We start from the raw sequence: 26,204 nt of genomic DNA, 5'->3' as shown, positions 1-26,204 counted from the left end.
AGTTCCCATTTCTGCTCGGAGTTATTTCATTTGTGCATATGCCCCACACCTTCCTTAATTTTCCCAAACATAGTGGATCTTGTGGAAAGTATTACAGACAATGCATCAGCCCACCTGGACCAGCAGGAGGAGGTTTGTATCTGGTAAAGGGGATTTGAGCTTCAGGGCCTGCAGGAGTTCCAGAACAACACTACGAGACAAGTAGAATTTATCCCGCTCCTAAACAGAACAAAAGAGAAGAAGGTGAGCTATGTCTGAAAGCTTGGTTAGAACAGATCAATGTCAGAAGAGCTTCCAAAAGATTCACAGGTCGGAAATGAAAAACCGTATTTGAAAATGCATAATGAACTGTCCTTAAGAAATAAAATTAAAACGAGAAAGAAAAAGTTTAAAGGGCATTTTTGTGTGCATAATGAGTTTACTGAAGCACCGAGAACACATAATTCAATGGATAAGAAAAAGATAGGCTATCTCTTAAACACTGAAACCACTGGGGAGGACTCTTGTTCACAGGAAATGATAAGGTCTAAGAAATGCAGAAATTAAACAAATTGAAAAGCATTATTTCCAAAAGAAAATGCTCTATTTAGAGAGAAATACGCACATATTTTCAGGGTCGTATCCTCTCTAAAGAACCTACTTTTCAAATGGGCTGCTTTAGCGTGCAGAAAAATAGAGAGATGGAATATGCTACGTACTACCACCCATCTTTGTCAAATCTAAACATTTTGCTTTAACAGTTTTGCACAGTAAATAAAACATCCCAGAGGGGCGCCTGGGTGGCTCAGTCAGTTAAGCAAGTGTCTGACTCTTGGTTTCCACTCAGTTCATGATCTCAGGGTCTTGAAATGGAGACCCACATGAGGCTCCACGCTGGGCATGGAACCTGCTTAAGATTCTCTCTCCCTTGCCCTCTGCCCCTCCCCCCACTCATGCACACGCTCTCTCAAAAAAAAAAAAAATCACAGAAACAGTTGAAACTACCTATATGGTGCTCTCTGTTCTGTCTCCCTTCTTTGAAGAAGCCACTATTTTGAACCTGGTGCTTATGATTTCACAAATGTTTCTATTACATATGCATGCCCTCGTTACAAGGTATAATATTATTTTTGCACGTCTTTGTAACTTTCTATCACGGTTATCATACTCTGCATCTCTTTATGCAACTTATAATTTCTCACTACATTGCATTTTTGAAATTAGTCCCTCTTGATACATGCAGCTATGGTTCTTTCAACTAAACGGCTTAAATTATATTTTATTATATGAATATACCAAAAAATTCACTGATCTGTTCTATTAATAGAACACAAGATCATTTTCAATTTTGTACATTTTTTTTAACTGCCAACTACAACACACATGAGGAAAAGTACACCAGACACAAATGTGCAGATAAAAGGGATTCGTATAGACTGAACGCCAAGGTCAAAGAGCAAGCACATCGCAAGCATCTCAGAAGCCCATTGTGTGTCCTAATCATGACCAAGTAACCGGAGACCCCATAGGTCTTTCTTTTCTTCCTCCTCATTTTTACTCATGGTACACTGCCTCCTTGTATGTCCAATGATCTCTGCATGCTGAATGCTTTATTACAAAATTATTTCTAGAAATCATTGGAGGCCTGGAATGTTCTCTTCATCCAAAGAGCTCTCTGTTTGCCTTTTTGCCAGGTCCCTGGGGGCACTAGCCTGGTCCAGGATTACCTTAATAAACACACAAGTCTTGGAATATTTTATCTTGGGCCACCAGAGGGTGTGACACTGAGCTCGATCCATGTGAGGATGATATCACCACTGGGTTATCTTTACTTTGTGGTCCTGACCGAACTGCGGAGGGAGGGGGGCGGCTGGCAGGGGTGCAGAATCTGACCAAGTCCCTGCTCCTGGAAGGTCCTGGATTCTGACTCTTGTTCCCCTCCTGGATCTTCCAGAATTGTAGCTTGGCCTCTCAGTCGCATCTCTGCACTTGTGTTCTCCCAGATCTTAGCCTGATGATTCTTCATCGACCTCCGGTTAGCGTTTTGATGCGCTTAAATTTTCAGAAAATATTCTGTTCATTTCTTTTTAACTTTTTAAGTGGGAAGATAGGTTCAAATGATCTAGTCCATTATTATCAGGAGAGGGGTTTAAAATTTTTATTGAAATTATACTAAATTTTAGGTTATTTTGTGGGAATTAACTGTCTTTATTATGCTGGGTCCTCATCCACAAACACGAGAGCTATCTCCATTTATTTAACGTTGTCAAATAAAACCTTCTGGTTATCTCCATAAAGTTCTTGCACATTTTTGTTAGATTTATTCTCTGTTGACACAATAAATGACATTTTTAAAGTACATTTTGTAATCATTTATAGCTGAATATTAAAGGTAGATGACTCCTGGGTATTCATTTGTAACCAGCATCCTTGCTGAGCTTTCTCACAAAAGTTACAAAAGGGTGTCTACAAGTAAATTTTCTTTGGTTCATTTGTGATCACATCATCTATGGAAAGTGAAAGTTTTATTTTTCCTTTCCAACCCTTTACTTTTGATTTCTTCTCCTTATCTTACTGAATTGAGTAGGACCTCCTGGACCATAATGAACAGAAGCAGTGATAACGGGCATTCTTGTCTTACTATTTTGAAGGGACCACATTGGCATTTCACCAGTAAGTATAACATTTCCTACAGGTTTCTGGTAGGCACCCTAGAACAAGCTAAGTTCCCTTCTATTCCTAGTTTGACAAGAGTTATCACAAATGGATGCTGAGTTATGTAGAATGCTTCTTTTGTATCCGCTGAGATAATGATACACATTTTTCACCTTTAATCTGGTAACATGGTGACATAAATCAATGTTCTAATATTTAAACCATTCTTATATTTCAAGCAGATCCTCACTGGGCCATAAGGCTTTATTTAAGTTATTTTGTTATGATTCACCCAGAATTTTTATACCTTTGAAGTAGAATTGGCCTGTAATTTTTCTTTCTCCCACTGCCCTTGTCTGGTTGGTATCAAGATTCTACTGGCCTTGTAAAAGATGTTGGAAGCATTCCCTTCTTTCCATTCTCTGAATTAGTTTGCACAAAATAGAGACCAATCTGTTCCTTCGGTGTTTAATAGAAGTTGTTTTTAACACTGTAACAGTTTCTAATTAGTGATTTCATTTTTTGAGTCATTTAGGCCTAGCCATCTTCTTTTCCTGGTTGTCATATGTTACGTTTTTCTAGAAAATTATCCCTATTGTCCAAGATTTCAAATTTACTACCATAGAGTTGTTCATTTCAAAATCTCTAGTATGTCTAGAGTTACATTCCCTTTTTCATTGCTGCTATTCTTTATCCGTGCCTTTTCTCTGCTTCCCTTGATCAACCTTGCCAAAGTTTGGTCTGTCTTATTAGTCTAACCCAAGGGCCCCCCTCTGGTTGTATTCACCCACCAACGTGGCCATGTTTTCCATTTCATCAATTCCTGCTCTTATCTTTATTATTTCCTTCCTTTAAATCATCTTATGATTACTTGGTTACGCTTATTTTAACTTGACTTATTAGCTCATTTCATTTCTCTTTTTTTCCAACAGAAGAATTGAAGACTATACATTTTCTTCTGAATATCTCTGTGGCTACAGATCTCAAATTTTAGAATGTAGTATTTTCATATTTGTGTAGTTCTAAATATTTTTCTAAATTCTCTTGTCTCCTTTGATGTAGGAATCATTTAAAAGTATATTTCAAATTTCCAAATAGAGCAGGTCCCAGACACCATTAATCCATTCAGTACTTCTGTATGAATCCGAAAAAGGACACACACACACACACTTATGACCACAAACCTGCAAACCTGAAAAACAGTGTGCGTTTCCAAAGCCCCATACTCGGCAGGCCTGGCTGCCTGTGTCCTTACACCCTATCATCACTCACACCCTCAGCACCACACAAGCACACATTCTACACACATCCCACACCTGCAAAGTGACCGGGTCAGGGTCAGAATCTGGCAGGGAGCCAGGACTTAGACATCTGACAAGAGGGGACAGTCGAGAGAAGAATCTCAAAGGCCCCAGGTGGTAACTGGAACAGGGCTTACGTGTGTGTGCCAGGAATGTACACATATGCTGTTCTCTGTTTAAGGCCCTTTGAGCTGCTGTGGCTTTCTGTAGGGGATGCCTATCCCAGGTGCTCTAGGACTTAACCAGGAGACCCCAGATCTCTACACCTGCCTCAATACTCACATAAGATGTTATATGTCTAGATACGAGTGGTGTTCCCTTAGATGTGGAGCCTTCTTTAGGTCACCCTTGAACACCTATATGCAGTTATGACTTTGTTATTGATTTGTAATTTAACTGCATTGCGATTAAAGAACTTGGTCTCTTTGAAACAGATTCCCCAGTGTGTGTTTTGACTTTAACTGAGGCCTGGGGTGCCTGGGTGGCTCAGTCGGTTGAACGTCCAACTCTTGATCTCAGCTCAGGTCTTGATCTCAGGGTCATGACTTCAAGTCCCGCATTGGACTCCACACTCAGTGTGGAGCCTACTTAAAAAAATAAATAAAATAAAATAACGTAACATAAAATAAGACTTTATTTGTGGTCTAATACCTGTCCTATGTTTACAAATGTTATACATATGCTTTTTCTAAAATATATTCTCAAATTGGCGGATTCAAGATTCTTTATATGTCTTCTGGATTCAATTTGTTCATTATAGTGTTCAAATCTAGTAAGTCTTACTTATTTTTTGTCTGCTTGATCTATTAATTACTGAAAGAGATGTGTCAAAATCTCCCATTATGAGTACGAATTTGGCAACTTCTCTTTGTAATTCTATTCATTTTTGGTTTATATGTATTAAGGCTGTATTATTAACTGCATAAGTTTTAGAACTGTCACATTTTCCTAGTGAATTGTTCCTTTCATCAATACAGGGCAACCTTCTTTATAATAATACTTCTTAACTGAAATTCCATCTACTGGTTTCAGCTTTATTTTAATTAGTATTTGCCTGGTATATTTTTAAACTATTTTTCTTTCACACTTTCAACAGTGTCTTTAGATGTGTTTTAGATGTATCTCTTATAAATAACATATAGCTGGATTTTAAAAATCAAATCCAAAAATTCCTGGGGCATCTGGTTGGTTTAGTCGGTTAAGCCTCTGACTCTTGGTTTCGGCTCAGGTCATGATCTCAGTGTCTTGAGACTGGGCCCTGAGATAGGCTCTGTGTTCAGCATGGGATCTTCTTAAAACTCTTTCTCTCCCTCTGCCCTCTCCCCCTGCCTCTCTCTCTCTAAAATAAGTAAATCTTTTTTAAAAATCCTAAAATTCCTTATGTTCATTGTGATTATTGGAATATTGGAATCATTTCTTTTTTTTTTTTTAAGATTTATATAGTATGCTGAATGCTCTAACTCCAAACCCCAACTACACATACTCCTCTCATCTTGTAGTTATTCAGTATTTTAGTGTTATCTTGTTTGTTTATCCACCCGATTAGTCGTCATTTTACTTATAACTGCTTTATACTGTCAATGATCACTTAGAGTTCTGTACTTGACCAGTTTCTCAGAGCATGATTCCTTCATACATTTCACTCCTTCTTGGTTCAGTTTTGTTCTTATTGTAATATATCTTTTAGTACTTGTTTCAGTTGAGAATCTATTAGAAAATTTCTCATTTTCCTAATAGTTGATTTATTTAGCCATCACTCTTGTTATTTATTTATTTATTTGAGAGAGAGAGAGAAAGAGAGCAGGAGCAGGGGGAGGTGTAGACTCCCCACTGAGCAAGGAGCCTGATGTGGGGCTCGACCCCAGGACCCCAGGATCATGACCTGAGCTGAAGGCAAACGCTTTACCGACGGAGCCACCCAGGCACCCCTAGCCATCACTCTTAAACAAGAGCTTAGGTTGTAGAGAATTCCAGGTAAACAGTTATTTTTTTCTTATAATTTTGAAGACATTTTTTTTCCATTATCTTCTAGCTTCCACTGTGCTGTTGAAAAGTTTGTTGTCAGTCTCTCTGTAGAATGTCTTTTCTCTTGGTTGCTCTTACAATGCTTAATTTGTCTTGGCTATTCTGTCAAGCTCTACCTAGTCATACAGACTGTGATGTGAGCAGGTAAAACATTAGTTTATTTGTAATACTCTCAGGAATCACTGTGCTTCTTGAATCAGAGCATTAATGGCTTTCACCAATTCTACAACTTATAAAAAGCCTATTTTCCCTCGCTGAAACACTTATTAGGTATATGTTACATCTTCTCTTCATATTCTTCATCTCCATCTCTTTGCCGTATATGCTGTGCGATTTCTTCTGATCCACTTCCCATTTCACCAACTCCCTCTTTGACTATGTCTAATTTCCTGTTTAACTTGTCCGTTGAGTTTTTTATGTCTATTTCATTTGTAGAATTTCTGTTTTGTTCTCATCTATCTGTTCTTTTTTTCTTCCTTTTTAAAGTGACTAGATTCCTTCCCAGGTTTTCATTCATCACATAGTCTAATATTGGAAATTCTTATGGGGAATATTCTTGCTGCTTCTGGACTCTGCTACTCTAGCTCATGGTGGATTATTTCTTTACATGTTTTGTAATTTTAGTTTGTAAACTCATGTTCATCAGGACTGTAATTCTGGAAATTCCGTTGGGCCTAGATTAAAGTCCTACCCAACCAGAGAGGTTCAAGGATTGATTTTGAGCTTACTTCTACCAAACACTCCAATGCTATAACCTGCTCTGCACCAATGTTATTTGACTTTTCATTCTGGGGGCTCGCAGAGCATGTAGGTATTTCAAATTCACACTCTAAATTTAATGTTCTATGACAGGATCATGTTTACTAATTCTCAAAGGAAACCATAAATCTTTCTCAGTTCCTAGACTCAGATCCCATTCTTTGTCACCTCTATATAAGAATATATTCTTTCCTCGGGGTGCCTGGGTGGCTCAGCCATTAAGCCTCTGCCTTCGGCTCAGGTCATGATCCTAGGGTCCTGGGATCGAGCCCCACATCGGACTCCCTGCTTGGGAGGAAGCCTGCTTCTCCTCTCACACTCTCCTTGCTTGTGTTCCCTCTCTCGCTGTCTCTCTCTGTCAAATAAATAAATAAAATCTTAAAAAAAAAGAAAAGAAAAAAAATATTCTTTCCAAATCACCCCTTTGCTAAATATATAGCCTTTTGAGGGTCCTGACTTTCTGCTGGGGATGACTCAGAGCCAACTCCAACCCTTTACAGTCCCAAGACTTTCTCTGTGTGGGCTTTAAAACACAAGTCACTAATGATAACTGGTGCAGCCACTGTGGAAAAGAGTATGGAGCTTCCTCAAAAAATTAAAAATAGAAATACCATACAATCCAGTAATTCCACTACTGGGTATTTATGCAAAGAAAACAAAAACACTAATTCAAAAAGATATATGCACCCTTATATCTACTGCAACGTTATCTACATGAGGCAAGATATGGAGCAACGCAAGTGGAAAAAGATGTCACAGGAATATTACTCATCCATGAAAAAGAACGCAATCTTGCCATTTGAGACAACATAGATAGACCTAGAGGGTGTTAGGCTAAGTGAAATATGTCAGACAGAGAAAGAAAGTGCCACATAATTTCACTTATATGTGGAATCTGAAAAACAAAACAATCAAAAAGCAGAGTCTTAAATACAGGGAACCAGTGGTTGCCAGAGGGGAGAGGGGAGAGGGGATGCATGAAACAGGTAAAGGGGATTAAAAGATACAAACTTCCAGTTATAAAAATAAATAATTCATGGAGATGAAAAGTACAGCATTGGGAATATAGTCAATAATATTTTAATAATGTTGTATGATGACAGACAGTGACTACACTTATGGTGGTGAGCATTAAGTAATGTATAGAATTGTTGAATCAATACGGTGTACACCTGAAACTAACATAACATTGTGTGTTAATATTCGTCAACTAAAAATAAATAAATAAAATAAAATTAGACATATGCAAATCTAAAAAACAAAACTCAAGCCACTAAGCTCCCAAGACAAGTAACTCCCCCACCTCAAGACTGCTACAATAACAGTTTATACGCCTACCACTCTAGTTCTCTATTTCCTCTCCAATTTTGCTCCTTTCATTTTTACAAAATTACCTAAACATTTAAAATCATGTTCATTACATTTTATCCAGCACTTTGTTTTAAGTGGGACAATTTTCAGTTATCTAGACTGCCAGATTGCCATACAGAGAAGTCTCCAAAGCCCTTTCCTTTCCATGCCTTTTCTCTTGATTCAATAAGGGAGAAGGCTCAATTAGACAGTGCTCTTTCTTAAACTATTTCCAATAGCTTCCCATTACCCATGAAGAAGGTGGGAACACCCTAAGACTGAGGCTTTCTACAAGAAATAGTCATTTTGAGTTGGACAACTGGGAATGGGTAGATGACAACAGGAAGTGGGAGGCCACTAAAGTGATGATTGGTTAGGAGGGCATATAATGTATAATGAATGTTCAAAACTAAGAATATCTTGACTTCAAAATAGTGGAAGTTCCCCTGTAATCAATCTCTATAGTGCACAGCACTGGAAGCACAAACTCATTATGGTTCTTCCTCTAAAGCAATGTATAATTTAAACAAACCAAGCATAAAGAAAATTGAGAAATACGATGACTTCTTTTCATTGTATTTGTATATCTTTTCATTGTCTCTGGCACTGTGCCCTACAGATCTATTGTTTTAAGTGACAAAAAAAAAGGAGTAAGTTATTTTTCGGGAAGGATTTGTAAGAAGAAAAAAAATGCTGATTATCTGGATAGTTAGAAAACATATTATTCCAGGCAGAGTAATAGTTTCTAATCAGAAAGACTAAAGAGAAGATTATCACAGAACACTTTACATGGTAGAATGGACACAAGATGGTAAGAAAAAAGACAAGAGTGTTCTAAACACAGAATGAAAGACTTGATATAAAATCAGATTTTTTTTAATGGGGAAAATAAAAGGCTTCTAGAAGAGGACAACATGAATAAAGGAGTATTTTGAATGTTCAAGAAGGAACAGCAGAAACAGACCCCATTGAAAATAAACTTGGAACATTTCGAAATTGGACGAGTTAACATCGCACATAGTTTTTAAGGACAGAGACGCCCCCAGTTGGCCCTGCCTTTCCGTTAGGATAGCGTCTCCCAGCTCCAAGGAGGCTGCTGTGTGCCCTGGGCAAGCAGTACTTTTCCACTTCCTCAATAGTGGGCCAGGGGAGACTAAAGATAATGCAATAGAGAAACCATTCTGAAGGCAAGATGACAAAAGATAAGATTACAATCTCAGAGGCCAACACCCCAGAACTGGGGAGACAGACAAGTGATGAGAATTAAGGAGCACTCTACGGGATTTTACAAATGACAAGCTGATAGTTTTCTACTTTGGGTATAAAAATGACATGTTGTGATGGCTTGCCCACTAATCACGGCATGGTGAACTTGAAAAGGACCTTTAGAGGTCATTTAGACCACCGGCTCATTTCATTTACAACATCTCTTCTCTTTTTTTTTTTTTTTTAAGATTTTATTTATTTATTCAACAGAGATAGAGACAGCCAGCGAGAGAGGGAACACAAAGCAGGGGGAGTGGGAGAGGAAGAAGCAGGCTCATAACAGAAGAGCCTGATGTGGGGCTCGATCCCATAACGCCGGGATCACGCCCTGAGCCGAAGGCAGACGCTTAACCGCTGTGCCACCCAGGCGCCCCTACATCTCTTCTCTTCTAAACCATATGATGCTCATTTCTCCAAATGTGTGTGTTTAAGACATAGTTTATATATATATTTGCATACAGTGTTTCCTTCCAATGATACTTATTAGACCTCAGTAGAATTGCTCATGTTTAACTATATTGAAGCAATTGACCTAACAAGCATCGACACTGCTTAGAAAGAATGCTCCTGCCCGTTTTCAGTTTCCTGGGAACAAACACTTAGGCAAACTTACCTTCGTGAAAGCTCGGTAACACAGACCACACAGCTCCACCAGGTAGGCCAGAGTGAAGACGGCGTTCTGAATTACAAAGCTGAGCAGTTTTGAAAACGGCTCCAACAGACTCTGCAATGAGATTGGGGCCAAATAGAATCAATTGAGTTTTTCATTAAAAAAAAGTATTAAAATCTTCTGATACTCTAACTAATGGGATCATTCCTTTATTTACAATCTGTTGCCAGGTAGCTACTAGGGCAACTCTCTTGGTCTAACAAGAACAGAACTGGACGTTCAATCAATGCCTTAAAGAGCACAGTTTAATCATTTTATTGCTCCAAAAAGAAATCCATTTCCCCAGGTGGCATCATTTGTAAACCTTATCAACCCCAATTCTATCCTCATGTCCAGCCCTAGCAATCAAGACTCTGTGAGGTTTGTCTGAGGATTGTTCATTCTATTTCTCAGAATCTGTAGGCTTCTATGGGCTTGTCCATCCAGCTCCTTTGAAACCTGTCATCTCAGTTAAATAGCACCAACCACCCTGCACGTAGGTACAAAGCACTATGAGCTTAGACAAAACTCACCACGACCCAGCTTCCTGCCGGTGTTTATCAGGAAGCCGCGGTGTAAGTTTTTCCATCTGAATCCCACCCATGAAGGGTCAGTTTTAGATCCATCTGCTCTCTAAAGTCATTTAGAAACATTCATTGAGCACCTACTAAGTACTGGGCAGAGCTGGGTGCTTTCATATAGCTTATCTTGTTCAAATTTTTTATGACAATCCTGGAGAGACAGTATGTTATAACAGCTAATGACACAAGCTATAGAATCTCACACAATTATTTTCAAACTTTAGCTCTCAGTGACCTGGAATAAGTGATTTAACCTCTCTGGACTTAGTTCTCTCCTCTGTAAAATAAGGATAATCAGGGCTTCCACCTTATTAGTGAGAAACCGGGGAGATAATGTAGGTAAAGTGCTTGGCAGCAGTGAGCCCTCCGTCACTGTTCACTGCGATCTGCTTCAGAGCTCTGGAGTTCGGCCGTCCCTATTCTGTGGCTGAGGCTTAAGTAGGCAAGGAGCTCGCCTAAGGCTATACAGCTATTGAATGGAATTCAAATCCAAATTCCAGGGCAATTTTCCAGAGGCACAACTGCTCTTTAGGGAAGACGGAATTTTAATTGGGCTCCAAAAGACTTCCATGCCGTGCTTTCCACTACTTCTCAACCTCCGTAGTCCTAATGGTCTGGATTATAAAAGTAAACTGGCTCAATGGGCATACACAGGACCTGCAGGAAAGTACAGATGAGGAAATAAAAGTCCATCACCCCACCATCTCGTGATAACATTTTTCACCTATCTTCCTTCCTGCTGCACTCCAGTTTACTTGGTTGAAATCTTACACATACATAACCCTACATTTTGTTAATTTCGTTGTTAACACGATAACATGAGAAACTTCCAATGCTATTTAATTCTTCGTAATCATCCATTTTAATGGGCACACACGTCATATTTTATTATAAATAACATTCCAATAAATATGTTTTGTGTGAAATTTACATTTTCATTTCCTTCTTTAGAAGAGATTCCCGGAAAAGGAATGACTAAATCAAAGGATATGAAAATTTTTGAGATCATTTCTCCTTATTGATACAAAAATGAATTTGTTATATGTTAGTCGTGCCTGAGGATAAGAATCATGTCCTTTATTTGTCTCTCTTCCCCACAGAAACCTGTGTGGCGCTTTCCATATAGAAAATCTTAAAGGAATCCTTTGAAATAGTATTGCTGATTCAGTATTCTTTGCTCTATATACATGTTGTTGTCTTGAAATACTGATGATGGATGAATGGCAACAGGACTGTATCTCCAGTTAATATATAATGCATCTTTATTCATCAAAAAAAGGAACCTGAAATCAAACCCATATAGAAACTTGTTCTTTTATTTAGCAAAGCAGCACGGTGATGGGGCAATTTGGTACAACAGAAAAATCAAGGAACTTGAAATCAAAGGTTCTAGGTTCAAGTCTCAAACCTTCCACTAACCAGCTATATAAACTTGGCCAAGACAAGTCATCTCTCCAAGCCTGTTTCCTTAGCTTTAAATGATCAGATTAGACTAAATGACCTCTTTGCAACCTCCTGCATAAACTATTAGTTTATGAAAGCACAGTCAAAGTATAAAATTAGCAGGATGTGGTATTAAACTAGTAGTTATAAGCCATTGCTATACAAACTATTACATCGTTGTATATAATGCAGCCCAGAAACACTGCCTATCATGCAGCCCAGGAATATAAAGGTGAATGAGACACGGTGCTGGACTTCATGAAGCTCACAGTCTCACTGGGGAAACTTTCACACAATTAAGTGTTAGTATAGAGAGCTCTACCAAGTACGGTGGGATCTGACATAGGAGAAAGGTGCTGCAGAGAATTCCAATTCACTTTTTTAATATTTGGGATTCAGATTCTCATCTTGAAGAATGAGAAGGAGTTCACCTCACCAAGAAGAGCATAAAGCATTTCAGGCAGAGGAAATGGCTGAAGCCAAGGCAAGGAAGTATGAAATTAAATAAGATTATAAACATAAAGCAGTTAGCATAATGTCTGCCATATGGTAAGTGCTCAACAAACAGCAGTTGTTGTTATGATAATGATGACGATTCTGAAAGTAGGCAGGAGGCATGGGGGATGGGACAAGTAGCCAAAGCCAGAATTAGAAAGGTAGGCTGGCAAATTAATGAAGTACCTCCTTGTATGCCACATTAAGAAATTTGGACACTCTCCTAAAAGAAATGAGAGGCAATCAAAGATGGTTAAGCAAGGAACCAGAGCAGTAAGGTTTGTGTTTGGAAGGATCTCCTAGATGGTGGTGTGGAGGACGGACTGGTGGCCATAGCGAGGATGAAGAGGGCCAATTGTAAAAAATGATATCGTGACGTATTAGAACTCTCCATACTAGACACCTTCACCATGCTTGAAAGTGAAGCATTCAGTATGCAATAACTATTTCTTCAGTATTACTACATGCCTGTCTTTTTAGGTTAAAAAATAACCAAATAACCAATGGATTGCTTTTCTGGAACATACAATACATACCCTTGTGGCATTGGTAGAGGGTATCTTCAAGAGGCAAATCATAATTCTCAAACTGGAATCTAAAGAACACTGTGAACAAATAAGAAGAAGGAAAAGTCAGCACCCCTATTAATATATCTTTTGCTTCATGTATTTTTCATAAGCATTTGTTTTGGGGGGAAAAATCTCAAGTATAGCAGCTGCCTCCTTAGTTTTCTGTACCCTATATTCATGTTGAAAAAAATCATTCTCAGATTTAAAAAACTTAATTAAACTATTAAATGCTACTAAACAACTAATTAAGCATAGCTCCTAAACTATTTCTCAGATATATTCTTAAAATTAAATTGGACAGAGAATTGGATAAAGAACTGAATGGATGGATGCATGGATGACGGATGGTGGATAGATGATGGATGGACAGACGGACGGACAGATGGGTTGATAGATACCAAACGTGTCCAACTCTAAATGTTGGAGCTATCAAATATGGCTCCAACTCTAAAGAGATACACTAATTTGTCAAAGACCATGTTGGGGGGGGGGAGAACAAACCACTTATATCTATGTAAAACCATTAGGCTGATTAGTCCAAATAAGAACCAGCTTCATCTGCCCTTCCTCTGCTACTAAAAAAATGACAAAAACCTGAGAAAGAGCAGTAAAATTTCTACAAGAAAAAAATGATGCCTCCCAAATCTGTTAGAGTTGTATTTTGGCAAGATTTCACATCAAATGCACTTCTTAAATTGAGTTTACAGGTGTGTGTGTGGGGGGGATGTTACAATAAAAATAAGCAATATTATTTAACATTGTAAATATATCACAATAGTAGGTTATAGTTCAATCCCTGCAGCTGTGTAACATACTAACTTTTGAAGATAACAAATTAAACCAGTGGTTCTCCAAGTGTAACCCCTGAAATTCTAAGAATCTCTCAGAATCGGGCCCAGGAATCTGTTTTTAGCAAGTCCTGCAGGAACACTGATCCACCCTGAAGTCTGACAGCCACTTCTCTAAACTGATGAGAAAAAACTACAGAAGGTTTTTCAACGGCTTAATATTTCCCCCAGATATTAAAAACAAAGCAGAAGATGATCAGAGGCAGTGCCCAGATCTGATCTAGCAGGGCAAGTTTTTACATAAATTCTGAAAGCATTTTTCAGGTACCTTCTAAGCAAACCATTGGTCTATTTAATCTGCTCAATACCCACCGGAGTTCATGTGACATTTACATTACTTTAAAACTGGGGCCAAAGACTGGCTGTTTCTCAGGTCCGCAGTGTTTTAAAAATCAGGAAATACCATCTTCAAAAGCATGGGAAGACTAACAATAGTGGGCCTGCATTCCCACACGACAACTGGCCGGTGTACCGTAGTAGCTGGACTCATTAGACGGGACTGGCACTCCCCATTTCTCAAGGGTCTAGGTTGTCTGTATTATCTTAAATCACTCCACTCATTAACCTTGCAGTCAGGGTCCCAACGGGCAGGGCAGATCGTCACAAATTCGGCTTACCGGTTGTTTGCAGGTGGCAAGAGTTCCAACTGGCCATTGATCAAGTTATTTTGCTTTTAGCATCCACTTAGGGGCATTTGAATTTGCCATGCCTGACCCACCCCTTCTCTTCAAGTGTGTGGCATCAAGAAATGAATAGCCCCCCATGGCTCTTGGTCCTAGGGACGTTCTATGGGGCCATGTTAAATGCATCACTTGATTTCCTACAGGTACATGGACAGTATCTATCCGCATACATGGTTTCCAGTTACAGCGCTAAACCTCTCTAGATTTATTCAGCGACTCCAGATCTTCGAACGGACGGGATCATGGGATGTGAGCGATGGTAAAGACCTCAGAATTCCCCCTTCTTGTGGGAACTTTAAACTCCAAGAAAACAGCACACACCAAGCTAAGGGTCCCTGAATTATCCTTACAGACCTTATTTTGGGGTCATATATTCCAAATCTGCTAATTTGAAAAAGGGCATTATCAGGGATGGTTCGTCTTTATAAAACATCCTTCATACATGTAATATTCATTTCAGAAACGGTGCTGCCAACATGTAACTTCACTCATCAGATCAACAAGTGATTGATCTTATTGTGAGTTGAGTATTTCTGCGATCTTAAAAAGCACAAAAAAATTGTGGAGCAAATGAGGTTCAGAGACATAGAAATGGCCACTACTAGCCACCTCCTTTCTGCTTACTACGAGACGGAATGCCTTCAATTCACCCCTGCTTTAGAAGGACTGTAGCAGTCTGTTAGTGGAAAGGATACTGGACCGGGAGTCAGGAGACTTGAGTTCTAATCCTCACACTGCCATCACCTCTCTGAATATGCAGCCCGCCATCTGGAAAATGGGGGGCATTGGAAAAGGATGGTCTTATAGGTCTCTTCCCGCTCTTACAGTATAGAGTTCTGCTACTGCATTTAATTGGCTCATGTTAAAAATGTTCCTTAGGTGACCAGATTCCCAGGTAGGTAATTTGTGTGTATTCTTGGAGGATGGTATGGTGGCTACAGGGAGGGGGTGCGGTGGTGATGGTAAAGCAGCCAAACAGAAATATAATATCATCTTGGTCTTGCAAGTACCTTATTCACAAACACATAAACAATCGCTTCCCTTTAGATAGTTCTCTGAAACTTAGCTTTACATTGTATGTCTAGTCTCCGTTTTGACAAAACTATGTATTTATTTACTTAAACATTTCTTGAGAAAAATTTCTACGTAATCTACTTAATATCTAATTTTTAAAAATCAACTGGAAACATGAAATCACTATGTCAAAATGCCTACTGCATACTGCTGTAAGTTTGTAACATTTGGAGAGCACCACCTACATAGTACTCTGCACTTGGTGCCTAACAGAGATTCCGTACAGCCCTTTACGAAACATTAAATCTCTCTAAGCAGATGGCTGGCAAACCATAAGATCGTAATTGAAAACGAAATCCTGGACTCAGCTTACCTTCAGGGGCAGAACACAAGGCAGCTTGGCAAAAAATGTCTGAAACTGGTTGCTGATTGTGGTCCAGAGGCTGCTAGGAGAATCCATGGGCAAAGCTTCCATGAAGGTAGCAATGTTTTCCAAACAGCGTATCATAGCACCCCCTGCTGGTAAATTCTTTTTGTTATTTAGACCCTAAAAACACAAAAGCATAGGCAATCAACTGCTGAAACAACGTGGGGATTCAGACAGCTATTTGTCGCAGATCAGTTTTAAAAATCACATATTCACGGCTTAAACAGGTGCTGTGTGCCTACTGCATAGGCTAGTCACTGCAATGGGGATGAGGCGTACAGAGAAGAATCAACAAATTCAGAAAAACTTGGGAAAAATTGTGACCTTTAATTCGGTGAGAGAAGGTGAAACGGGGGCAAGAAGTAAGAAACATCTTTTAAGGTTCTGCAGTTAGCGTGGTTAGGTGCTAAGAAAACACAATGAATGATGCTCACTGGAAACTCCGCTGGCCAAAGCCTGAACATAATGACTGCAGAACCAGGAAAGTCTCTAGGGCCACCTGCCAACCCTCCAAGCTGACTGAGAGAGCTATTAAGGACCGAACACCAGAACCCAAGCTCTGTGATACAACCAATAAGCAATGAAGCCGAGAATTGAGTTCAAGTCTCGCGATTGAGCAAAGATGCAGGACTTGAATCCAAACCTCACGATACAATGAATAAGCAGGGAAGCTGAGTCTTGAATCCAAGTCTCGCGATACAGTGCGCGGTGCTCTACCCACCGCACCTTCTGAAAGTCTGAAGGTTCAGTGGAGGTGAACGTGCTTAACAGTTGCCTCTCCACCCCTAAGTTGGGGGTGTCCAGAAGCTTTAAATAAATAGTAAATTCACGCAAAACAGCAATGTCCGACCGACGCGCTTCCATACATTGGCAATTTTTATTTTTAATTCACTTTAAACATTCAAATTTTTTAAGATGAATTTGACGTTTGTATTTAACTTAAATTTATTTTTTTAAAAGATTTTATTTATTTATTTGACAGAGATAGAGACAGCTAGGGAGAGAGGGAACACAAGCAGGGGGAGTGGGAGAGAAAGAAGCAGGCTCATAGCAGAGGAGCCTGATGTGGGGCTCGAACCCATAACGCGGGATCACGCCCTGAGCCGAAGGCAGACGCTTAACCGCTGTGCCACCCAGGCGCCCCTGTATTTAACTTAAATTTAATGTTTAAATTAAATGACTGAATTAATTCCTCAGCCGCGATTTCGGGAGGGGCAGGGCTTAGAGGTGTCCTCAGAGCAAACGTACCTCCAAGAGCTGACTGAGAGCAGCAATAGAGCTCAGTTCATTGAAGTCCATCAGAGACGTGGCCAAGGTCCGTAAAAAAGTCCCATCTGGAAAGTCAACAACCAGATTTAGTAGTGTTTGGGTTTCAGCGACGAGGCACGTTTGTGGTGGCTGGATTCCCCGTGGAGGAATTACCTTTGATAGTGCTCTGGAACAGCTGCGGGAAGATGCCGTTGGGGGCCAGCTGATGGAAGATGCAGCGCAGGAACTGCTTGGCCACCCCCGCGGCGTTGCCGGGAACCATCATGCTGCGGTTGCACAGGGAGAGAAAAGACAAGGACTCACGGATCGCCCAGCGTGAAGTTTAGGTATTTCTGAACGCCTTATTTAGAGTTCAGGCACTGACACATCAGTCCTCTTATGGAAGATCTCCCTGTCATTTTCATCAGTGAGATGAAATATTGTAGTTACACGGAGTCCCTGTTAACAGTAAGTTTCTAGAAAGAGAGAACCAGGGCGTATCGGAATGGTCCCAGACTAATGAATTCCAGCCACCCCGAAGTACAGATGAGGCTTCTGAGGCCCAGACAGAAAAGGTGACCTACAAAGTCTCCAAGTCCAGAACATGGCAGAGTCAGGACGAAACCCAGGATGAGATTATCAGCAAGATCTTCCTAGACGGTGTCATTAGCTAAGAAAGAGCTGATCTGAGGGGAAACGCAGAGAGGGAGGTGTTCATAGCTATTGGGAGACAGGAGAATTTTCCTTGGAGCACCTTGAACACTTGTAGAAAGCAGAGGGCTTTGATCTGTGCAGTTCCGCAGGACTGCTCTCTGGCCGTCAAAAGGGGAGCCAAGAGATTGTTATGCCCTCTGAGACCAATGTAGCAGGAAGGACATTCCTGGAGGTGATTAGGGGGTGAATTAACAGAGAAAGAAAGTAGAAATCAAAGAGCCCTAACAGGTAAGTGGTAAGAAGTCCCTCTTACCTAAACCGTTTGATCATGTTATGTCTACCCTGAAATGCTGATTCAAACTTGTAGGTCAAAAACACTCTTCATGCAGCAATGACACCAAACTCACACAAACTCTTACAAAAATTAGGGAAGGAGGGGACCCTTCCCATCTTATTTTATGAGACTAGCATAGCCCTAAAACTAACATCAGATAGTCATTACAAACAACAAATCAAAACCAAAGCAAGAGGGAATAAAAAAGAAATGAAAACAAAAACAAGACAAACCTGCAGTCCTCATGAACACTGAATCCAACTACAGATAAAAAGGATGGTGGTCTGTGACCGAATAAAGTTTATCCCAAGAACGTAAGAAGGACTTAATATTCAAAATCCCATCAATGGAATTCAATATATTAAATAATTAAGGGAAAAACCATACAGTTATTTCAATAGATACAGAAAACACAGCTGACAAATTTAACATCCATTCATATAAAACTCTCAGCAAACCAGAAACAAAAGAAAACATACTCAATCCAGTAAAGAGAATCTATGAACACCTACAGCAAATGTAATTAATGGTGAGATATTAAAGACTTTTCTGTAAAAGCAGGAACAAGGCAAGGAGTCTCACTAACATCTTTATTATTGTACTGGAGGTCCTAGTCATTGCAATATGACAATAAAAAAAATAAAAGGCATAAAAATCAGAGAGAAGGGAAACTGTCATTATTTACAGAAATGATTTTTTTAACATACAAATGTGTTTTAGAGTCCAAGAAATCTTTAAAAGTCACTACTACCACTAGTAAGTGAACCCAGTTTATTACAATGTTAATATAGAAATTCAATTGCGTATTTATATATCAGCAGCAGAAAATTAGAAAATGAAATTTTTAAAAATTCCATTTACATTATTAACTTTAAAACATCCAAAATTCCTGGGAATAAATTTAACAAAAGATGTGCAAGACCTCTACACTAAAAAACACAAAACACTGCTGAGAGAAATGAACAAACAAACAAAAGGAATGAAATGAGAATATATACCATATTCATGAATTGAAAGAGTCAGTATTTTTAAGCTGTCAGTTATCTCCAAATTGATTTATTGTCTCCATACAATCCAAACAGGCTTTTCCCCCTCAAACTGAGAAGCTTATTCTAAAATGTATATGGAAATTTGGTAAATCTGGAATATCCAAATCAATCTTCTTGGAAAAAATGAACAAAGTTGGAAGAGTCACACTCGCAGACTTCAAGATTTATTATACAGCTACAGTAATCAAGATAGGGTGGTGCCAGCTTAAGGATCAACATATTGATCGATGGAACAGGATAGAGAGCCTGGAAAGAGGTCAACCCTAATACCAGTACTTGATTTTAACAGACAACAAAGTGATCCAGTGGGGAAAGGGAAAGTCATTTTTTTCTTAATGGTGCTGAAATAACTAGGTTTCCACATGGGAAAAAAGGAACTTCAACACACCATACATAAAAATTAATTTGAAATGGATCATATAAATGCTAAATATAAATAAGCTTTTAGAGGAAGACACTGGAGAATATCTTCTTGATTCAAGGATGGGGAATGACAGTAGGAAGAAATAGTAATAAATTGTTTACAATTTTAAAACATTATGGGGTGCCTGGGTGGCTCAGTCGGTTAAGCGTCTGCCTTCGGCCCAGGTCATGATCCCAGGGTCCTGGGATCAAGTCCCGCATCAGGTTCCCTGCTCAGCGGGGCGCCTGCTTCTCCCTCTCCCTCTGCTCTTCCTTGCCCCTCTTCCCTGCTCATGTGCACCCTCTCTCTCTCTCTCTCTCTCTCAAAAAAATAAATCTTCTAAAAACACTTGTTAAACATTAGATTTCATCTAAACTAAAAATATCTCATCAAAATATATATTAATAAGAGGAACAGGTAAGCCGTAGACTGGGTAAAAATATTCCCAGGATATATTTAATAAAGGACTGGTATTCAGGCTATATAAAGAAGTCCTGCAATTCAACCCAGTTAAAAATGTGCAAAAGATTTGAACAGACACTTCACAAAAGAAGATTTACAGAGGGTCTTAAAGAGCATGTGAAAAAACCCTCAACAGCATTAGTCACCAGGGAAATGCAAATTTAAACTATCATGAGATACCCACCAGAATGGTTAAAATTAGAGACCAACACCACCAAATTTTGGCAAGGACGTGGAACAACCGAAGTCTCATACATTATTGGTGGAATGCCGAATGGCACAACCACTTTAAAGAGAAGTTCTGATACTGCCTTACAATATCAAACATGCATCTATCCTGTAATGCCACAATTCCATCCCTTGCTGTTTATGTAAGAGAAATAAAAACACTGGCTTACAAATGGACTTGTACAAGAATGGTCGTAACAGCTTTATCTGTAATAGCCCCAAATTAGAAACAATGCAAATGTCCCTCAACAGGAGAATAAATAAACAAACTATGGGATAGTACTCAGCTCGAAAAAAGGAAACAAACTGTTGATAACATGCAACAACTTGCATGAATTTCAAAAACATCATGCTTAGTAAAAGAGGTCAGACACCAAGAAGCACATACAGTATCATTCCATTTATATCAATCTCCATGGTAAGAAAGAAAAAATCAGCCTAGTATTTGCCTATGTGGCTGGAGCCTGGGAAGTTGCACGAGGGAACTTTCTGGGGGTGATGATAATGTTCTATATCTTGACAGGGGTTTAGGTCGTGCAGGGGTACACATCTGTCAAAAATCAGTGCATGTACACGTAAGATATGTGTAGTCTCTAATATGGAAATTATGCATCAAAAGAAAAAAGCCTTAAAATCAAACTTTAGTGAATGATAACTTTGCCAAGAAATACACGAAGTATGCTAATATCTGAAATTTACTTTGAAATGCAACGAAAACTAAAATGGATTGACGGAGAGGCAGAAGGATGGACAGATGGTTGGCTATGTGATAAAGCACGTAAAATGTTTATTGTAGAATCTAGGTGACAGGTATGTAAGTTTTCACTATAAGGTGCTTCCAACTTTGCAGTATATTTAATCTTTTATAATAAAATGTTAGGCAAAAATGTTTTAAAAAATTTCTATAACTAAATGAGCATTTTAAAAAAGGAACAAATATCCCTAAAACCAGAAGTTACAGGAGTGCAGTGACAACAGCGCCACCTTATGTTTGCAGGAGGTGCTACAATTATGCTGCCACAGACACCTAATCCCTTGGACCTCACAGAAGTACCCCTGTGGCACAAGAAGGCTATACACAGTATCCCTCTTTTATAAATGAGAAAACTAAAGCAGAGAGAGAAATGTGCCCAACGTCCCACCCAGTAGTACCCATTCCTGGGCTCCTCTGGTCCTTTCTCCCCACTGCAGCAGGAGTAACCTTTCTACATGTTACACACGCCCCTTGCCACTTAAAAATCCTTCAGCAGCTCCCCACGGCTGCTAGAAAGCCCGAAAGATTTAATATGGTTTTTGGCCCTGTATCATCTGGCAAACCCACCTCACGTCTCTGTGCTCTAGTCACGCTGGCCTTTTGGTCACTCCTCCTACACAATCTGTTCTTTACCATTTCAAGACCTGGGCATATGCTTTCTTCCAGAGCTATCTGCAGAGTTAAACCCAACTCATTTCTTTCAGATCTTAGTGTAAACATCGCTTCTTAAGGGAAGCCCTTCTGTCCTTGCCCCTTGCTCCCACTACCCAGACTACACCAGATCTGCCGGCTCTCATCCGGGCTTGTCCATCTCAGTAAATGGCACAGCCACCCACCCACCTGTTCAGAACAAAACCTGGGAGTCATTCTTGCCTTCCGTCTTTCTCTCACACCCAACATCCAACCTATGTGCAAATTCTGTTGGCTCGGTTTTAACAATATTTCCTGAATATATCCTTAATGGGATCACTTCTCACTCCCTTAAACCAAGTTTTATTAATTTGCACCTGCCACTGAAACGGTCCCATGCTGGCTTCCCTGCTTCCGCCCCTGACCTGCTTTCCTGCATGACCTATTTTCAACATAGAAGCTGATGGATCTTTTCAAAACACAAGTGAAGTCATGTCGCTCCTCACTCCCTGCTTCCCTCGGTAAAAGCCCAACTCCTTACAATGACCTCCTGGGCCCTACCTGGCCTACCTCACCCTCACCTTGTCCACTCCTCTCCTACCCTTTTCCCCACTCCTTCTGCCCCAGCCTGCCTTAGTCTTATTCCCCAAATATCCTGGCACTCTCCTGACTTACACCTTTGCATTTGCTGTTTCCTCTGCCTAGAACGTTCTTTCTATAAATTGCCACATGGATCACTCGCCCCCTTTTTCAGGTTTTGTTCAAATACCACTTCCTCAGAGAGGCTGTCCTTGACCATTATTACATTCAAAATACCACCTCCGGCTGTTCTGTATCTGCTGGACTTCCCTGATTATTTTGCACAGCGTTTAGCACTGAATGATATTAAAGGACTTATCGGTTTTCTTGTTTGTTAACTTGCTTATTGTCTGCCTCCTCAACTGGAATATAAGGTCCAGGAGAGCCTGGACTTGCTGTTTTGTTCATTAGCATCCTCAGTCCCTGGTGCTCACTCCAAAAATACTTGTTAAATAAAATGAATGTTATACAGTCTCCCCATACATTGCATTCGTCGCATTAAGCATTGTTTACAATGATAAATTTGTGCAAATATTTTCTTCATGTTGGCCTCCCAGATAGACTGTAGGCCCCATAAGGGCAGAAATCATGTCACTTTTGCCCCCAATCGAAACCTAAGTACCTAGCACAGTGCCTGCTACAGAGTGGGCCTAAAGTAAGTATTTGTTGACTAAAACAAGTGAATGCATGAAAAAATAAAAAATTTTTAAAAATGAGTGACTGCATGCATGAATGAATGAATGAACAGAAAATCATCGAATGTTCTCTGGCGCTGCAACTGAACCTAACAACACCCCTTCCACGGTACACACTCTGGTGTTCTGGAAACAGGATGAACATGCACAGGGAACAAAAAGAAAGATTTGCGCCCACGTTAGGACCTTACCTTTCTGCTTGGTTAGAGAAAGTCGTGCTGGATGCCAATCTAGGAAAAGTAAACAGAGTTGTATGAATATCTTAAGTTTTCACGAAGAAATGCATGAGTTCTGCGGTAGGACCCCTTGCAGCCCCAGTTCCGAGGGGGAGACAAGGAAAACCACTGACAATCCCCCTGATTATGGACAGAGGGCCCACTCGGTGATCAGTCTCTGGGATTCAACCGAGCCCAGTTCCAGAGGTCTACTTTCTACATGAAATCAGATGCTTCCACAGAGACACACACACAGTTAAGCTTGTTTAATATACCCCCCGGCCAACCTATGAACTGGCCGCTGCAGCTGGGCTAGACAGAGAGCAGAACGGCATTTCACCCAGTCCGCCTCTTTACATACGAAGTCCACTCAAAATTCATTTCTTTGTATTCCACCTCAGAAACAACCACAAACTGCAAAAGCCTCTGTAAGACAGCAGAATAGGAAATACGGGTATTTGTCAACTAATCTGTCAACAAATTGAGATGACATATTGAGAAGAGAAATGTATTAAGTAATCAATATATAACATGTAATCTTTAATAATTATATGGTTCATACACATGGAAATATGCTATATGTATAGTAAGAAAGAGGATGTCTAACCCTGCTAAATTGGTGGGTTTGGAAGAACATGTCTTGATCAATAAGATATTGGCGAAACAAATAAGGGGAACGCTCAAGTTCATTTACTTAAGACCACAAAAGTGTGCCCAGCCAAGAATGCATTTGGAGAGGAACGGAGGGTCCAGCAACCGCTAACACGAGACACCATTCCCAGCTGCTTTGCCTAATGACGCTACAATGAATCAATGTGCATTGGCAAATGAAATAAACAGTCGTTAAGGGTGCAGCAAATGCAATCTTGATGGCTCTATCTACAGAAAGGGGTGGGTAAATTTTAAGAGGGATCGAAGTAGAGAGCAAACTGCAAAATCACAGAAAGGCTTGGGTGCTAAATGCTGAGCTTACATATGCTTAGAACACCCTGGAAATAGTTCCTGTGGGACTAACATAAATAAACTAAGTGTTCATAAATCCACATTACCTCATCTGGAACTGAGGCATGCAAGGGAGCCCCGAATCAGGTGACTGCTGAATCCATTTCCTGGTAGGTTTGGTGATCAGGCTTACGTTGCTAAGGGCTGTGGCAGCCACTTTGAATGCACCCCCACACACACTAACACCCCCCACCCCATCTCTTGCCAGTCTAGCCAAAGGCAGGAGAGATTTAAATATAGTATATGTAAGCAGGTAAAAATGTATCTGCTACTGTTTTGCCTTTAGTTACCTTCAAAGCCAACATATTTTCATCCTAACAACTGGCAATGCTGAGCACAGTTCATTCTCGCTTACGTTAAACAAAAACAAAATAAAACTCCTCTATATATCAGCTACAACTTAGATCAGCTCTTTCAAGGAGATGATAACAGATCAGAACAATAATTCTATCTGTCCTAAATCTGAAAAGTATTGATGGTAAGAATTGTGGCCTTGCATTAATAAAAACTTTCAATTCCACAAGCTGGTCCACTTATTCCATGATTGCTATGATTAGGTTAAAATCAAGGACTTAAATAAAATATTTCATCTTTTCTTAATTCTCCATCACCCATTGTTCATCACTGCACACTGGCTATTTCTAGGTATTAGAGGTGGACTCTCTAAGGATATACACTCCTAAGGACAATACTGAAAAGTGTGGGGTAAGGGGGCTAAGAGTTGATGGGTTTTTAATGCTTTTCCGTTTGACTTTATTTGGAAATCAGTATTTCTTCTTAAAAAAAAAAATCAGGGGCGCCTGGGTGGCACAGCAGTTAAGCGTCTGCCTTCGGCTCAGGGCGTGATCCCGGCGTTATGGGATCGAGCCCCACATCAGGCTCCTCTGCTATGAGCCTGCTTCTTCCTCTCCCACTCCCCCTGCTTGTGTTCCCTCTCGCTGGCTGTCTCTATCTCTGTCAAATAAATAAATAAAATCTTTAAAAAAAAAAAATCAACTTTTAGCTCGATTACAATTCATTCTCTTTCCCTCCCTCAAATACCAGGAATTTGCAGAATTCTGGTTTTTTTCCCTACCTCCTCCATAGAGATCTTCTCCAAGAAACTGTTTCCATCCTGAACTTCTATAGCACTGACCACTCACATTACTCATTACAGGTCTCAATCATGTCGTATCTTCTATGGCTCCTCAGTTATTCCATACTGAGCCGCTGAGCTATTCAACAGCTAAGCCACAAGGACTGCAGAGTAAGAGCTCGGTCTAAAGCCCACAGCCTAAAGCCCCAGGCTCTGTGCTAACACAGACAGGAAACGTAGTACATTCATGTGGAATTTCATCCAGTCCTCTCCTATAAATTGTGCATGCCAGGACTATAATTTGTTGCTGAATTTGAACTTTACATATACCCATGAAATACATCACCTTCTATCTAATGTCCTATCCACTAAAAGGAGTTTTCTTAACATGAACATTCTCAGAGTGGCTAAGTTTAATCTCCCCTTATTCCAGCTGAAAGCCCTGTCTCCAAAATATATGCATCCTTCCCTTTTCTGAGTCAGAAGTGTAAAACTATACTCCATCTTCCCCTCCCAGGACAATGCCTCAAGACTGCAAGATGCCTACAGAGCCCATCTTAAGATAAGCAAAGAGATATAATATCTAAATCTTATCAATAATAATAGCTAAAAATAACATCTGAAACTTGTAAACTGTATGACCTGTGCACAGTTCTGAGTACTGCCCCACACATTGGCCCAAGTAGTAATTAAGAGCAACAAATAGTAGAGTTTGCTTAGTGCAGTGTCCCTTAGCTTCATTCTGACCCTGTGAGATGGTGACCCATGACCCGACACAGCTGGGGAATTCAATCTGGAGTTTGGTCCATTCCATTTTTAAAATTAGTCTGAG

At 39.9% G+C, this 26,204-nt stretch overlaps 1 protein-coding gene across 1 annotated transcript in view; it reads right to left on the bottom strand.

Annotated features, from left to right (window-relative positions):
- Positions 1 to 26,204, bottom strand: part of UNC79 (unc-79 homolog, NALCN channel complex subunit) — a 203,516-nt gene that overhangs the window by 29,676 nt on the left and 147,636 nt on the right. Inside the window, 7 exon segments of the mRNA XM_034643061.1 lie at positions 115 to 219; positions 9,949 to 10,059; positions 13,040 to 13,108; positions 15,991 to 16,164; positions 17,293 to 17,378; positions 17,467 to 17,579; positions 23,272 to 23,310. Of these exon segments, the coding sequence (XP_034498952.1) occupies positions 115 to 219; positions 9,949 to 10,059; positions 13,040 to 13,108; positions 15,991 to 16,164; positions 17,293 to 17,378; positions 17,467 to 17,579; positions 23,272 to 23,310 (697 nt within the window).

This window comes from Ailuropoda melanoleuca, chromosome 14, assembly GCF_002007445.2.
Source record: "Ailuropoda melanoleuca isolate Jingjing chromosome 14, ASM200744v2, whole genome shotgun sequence".
Taxonomy (NCBI): domain Eukaryota; kingdom Metazoa; phylum Chordata; class Mammalia; order Carnivora; family Ursidae; genus Ailuropoda; species Ailuropoda melanoleuca.
This window is presented reverse-complemented; position numbering and strand designations above follow the sequence as displayed.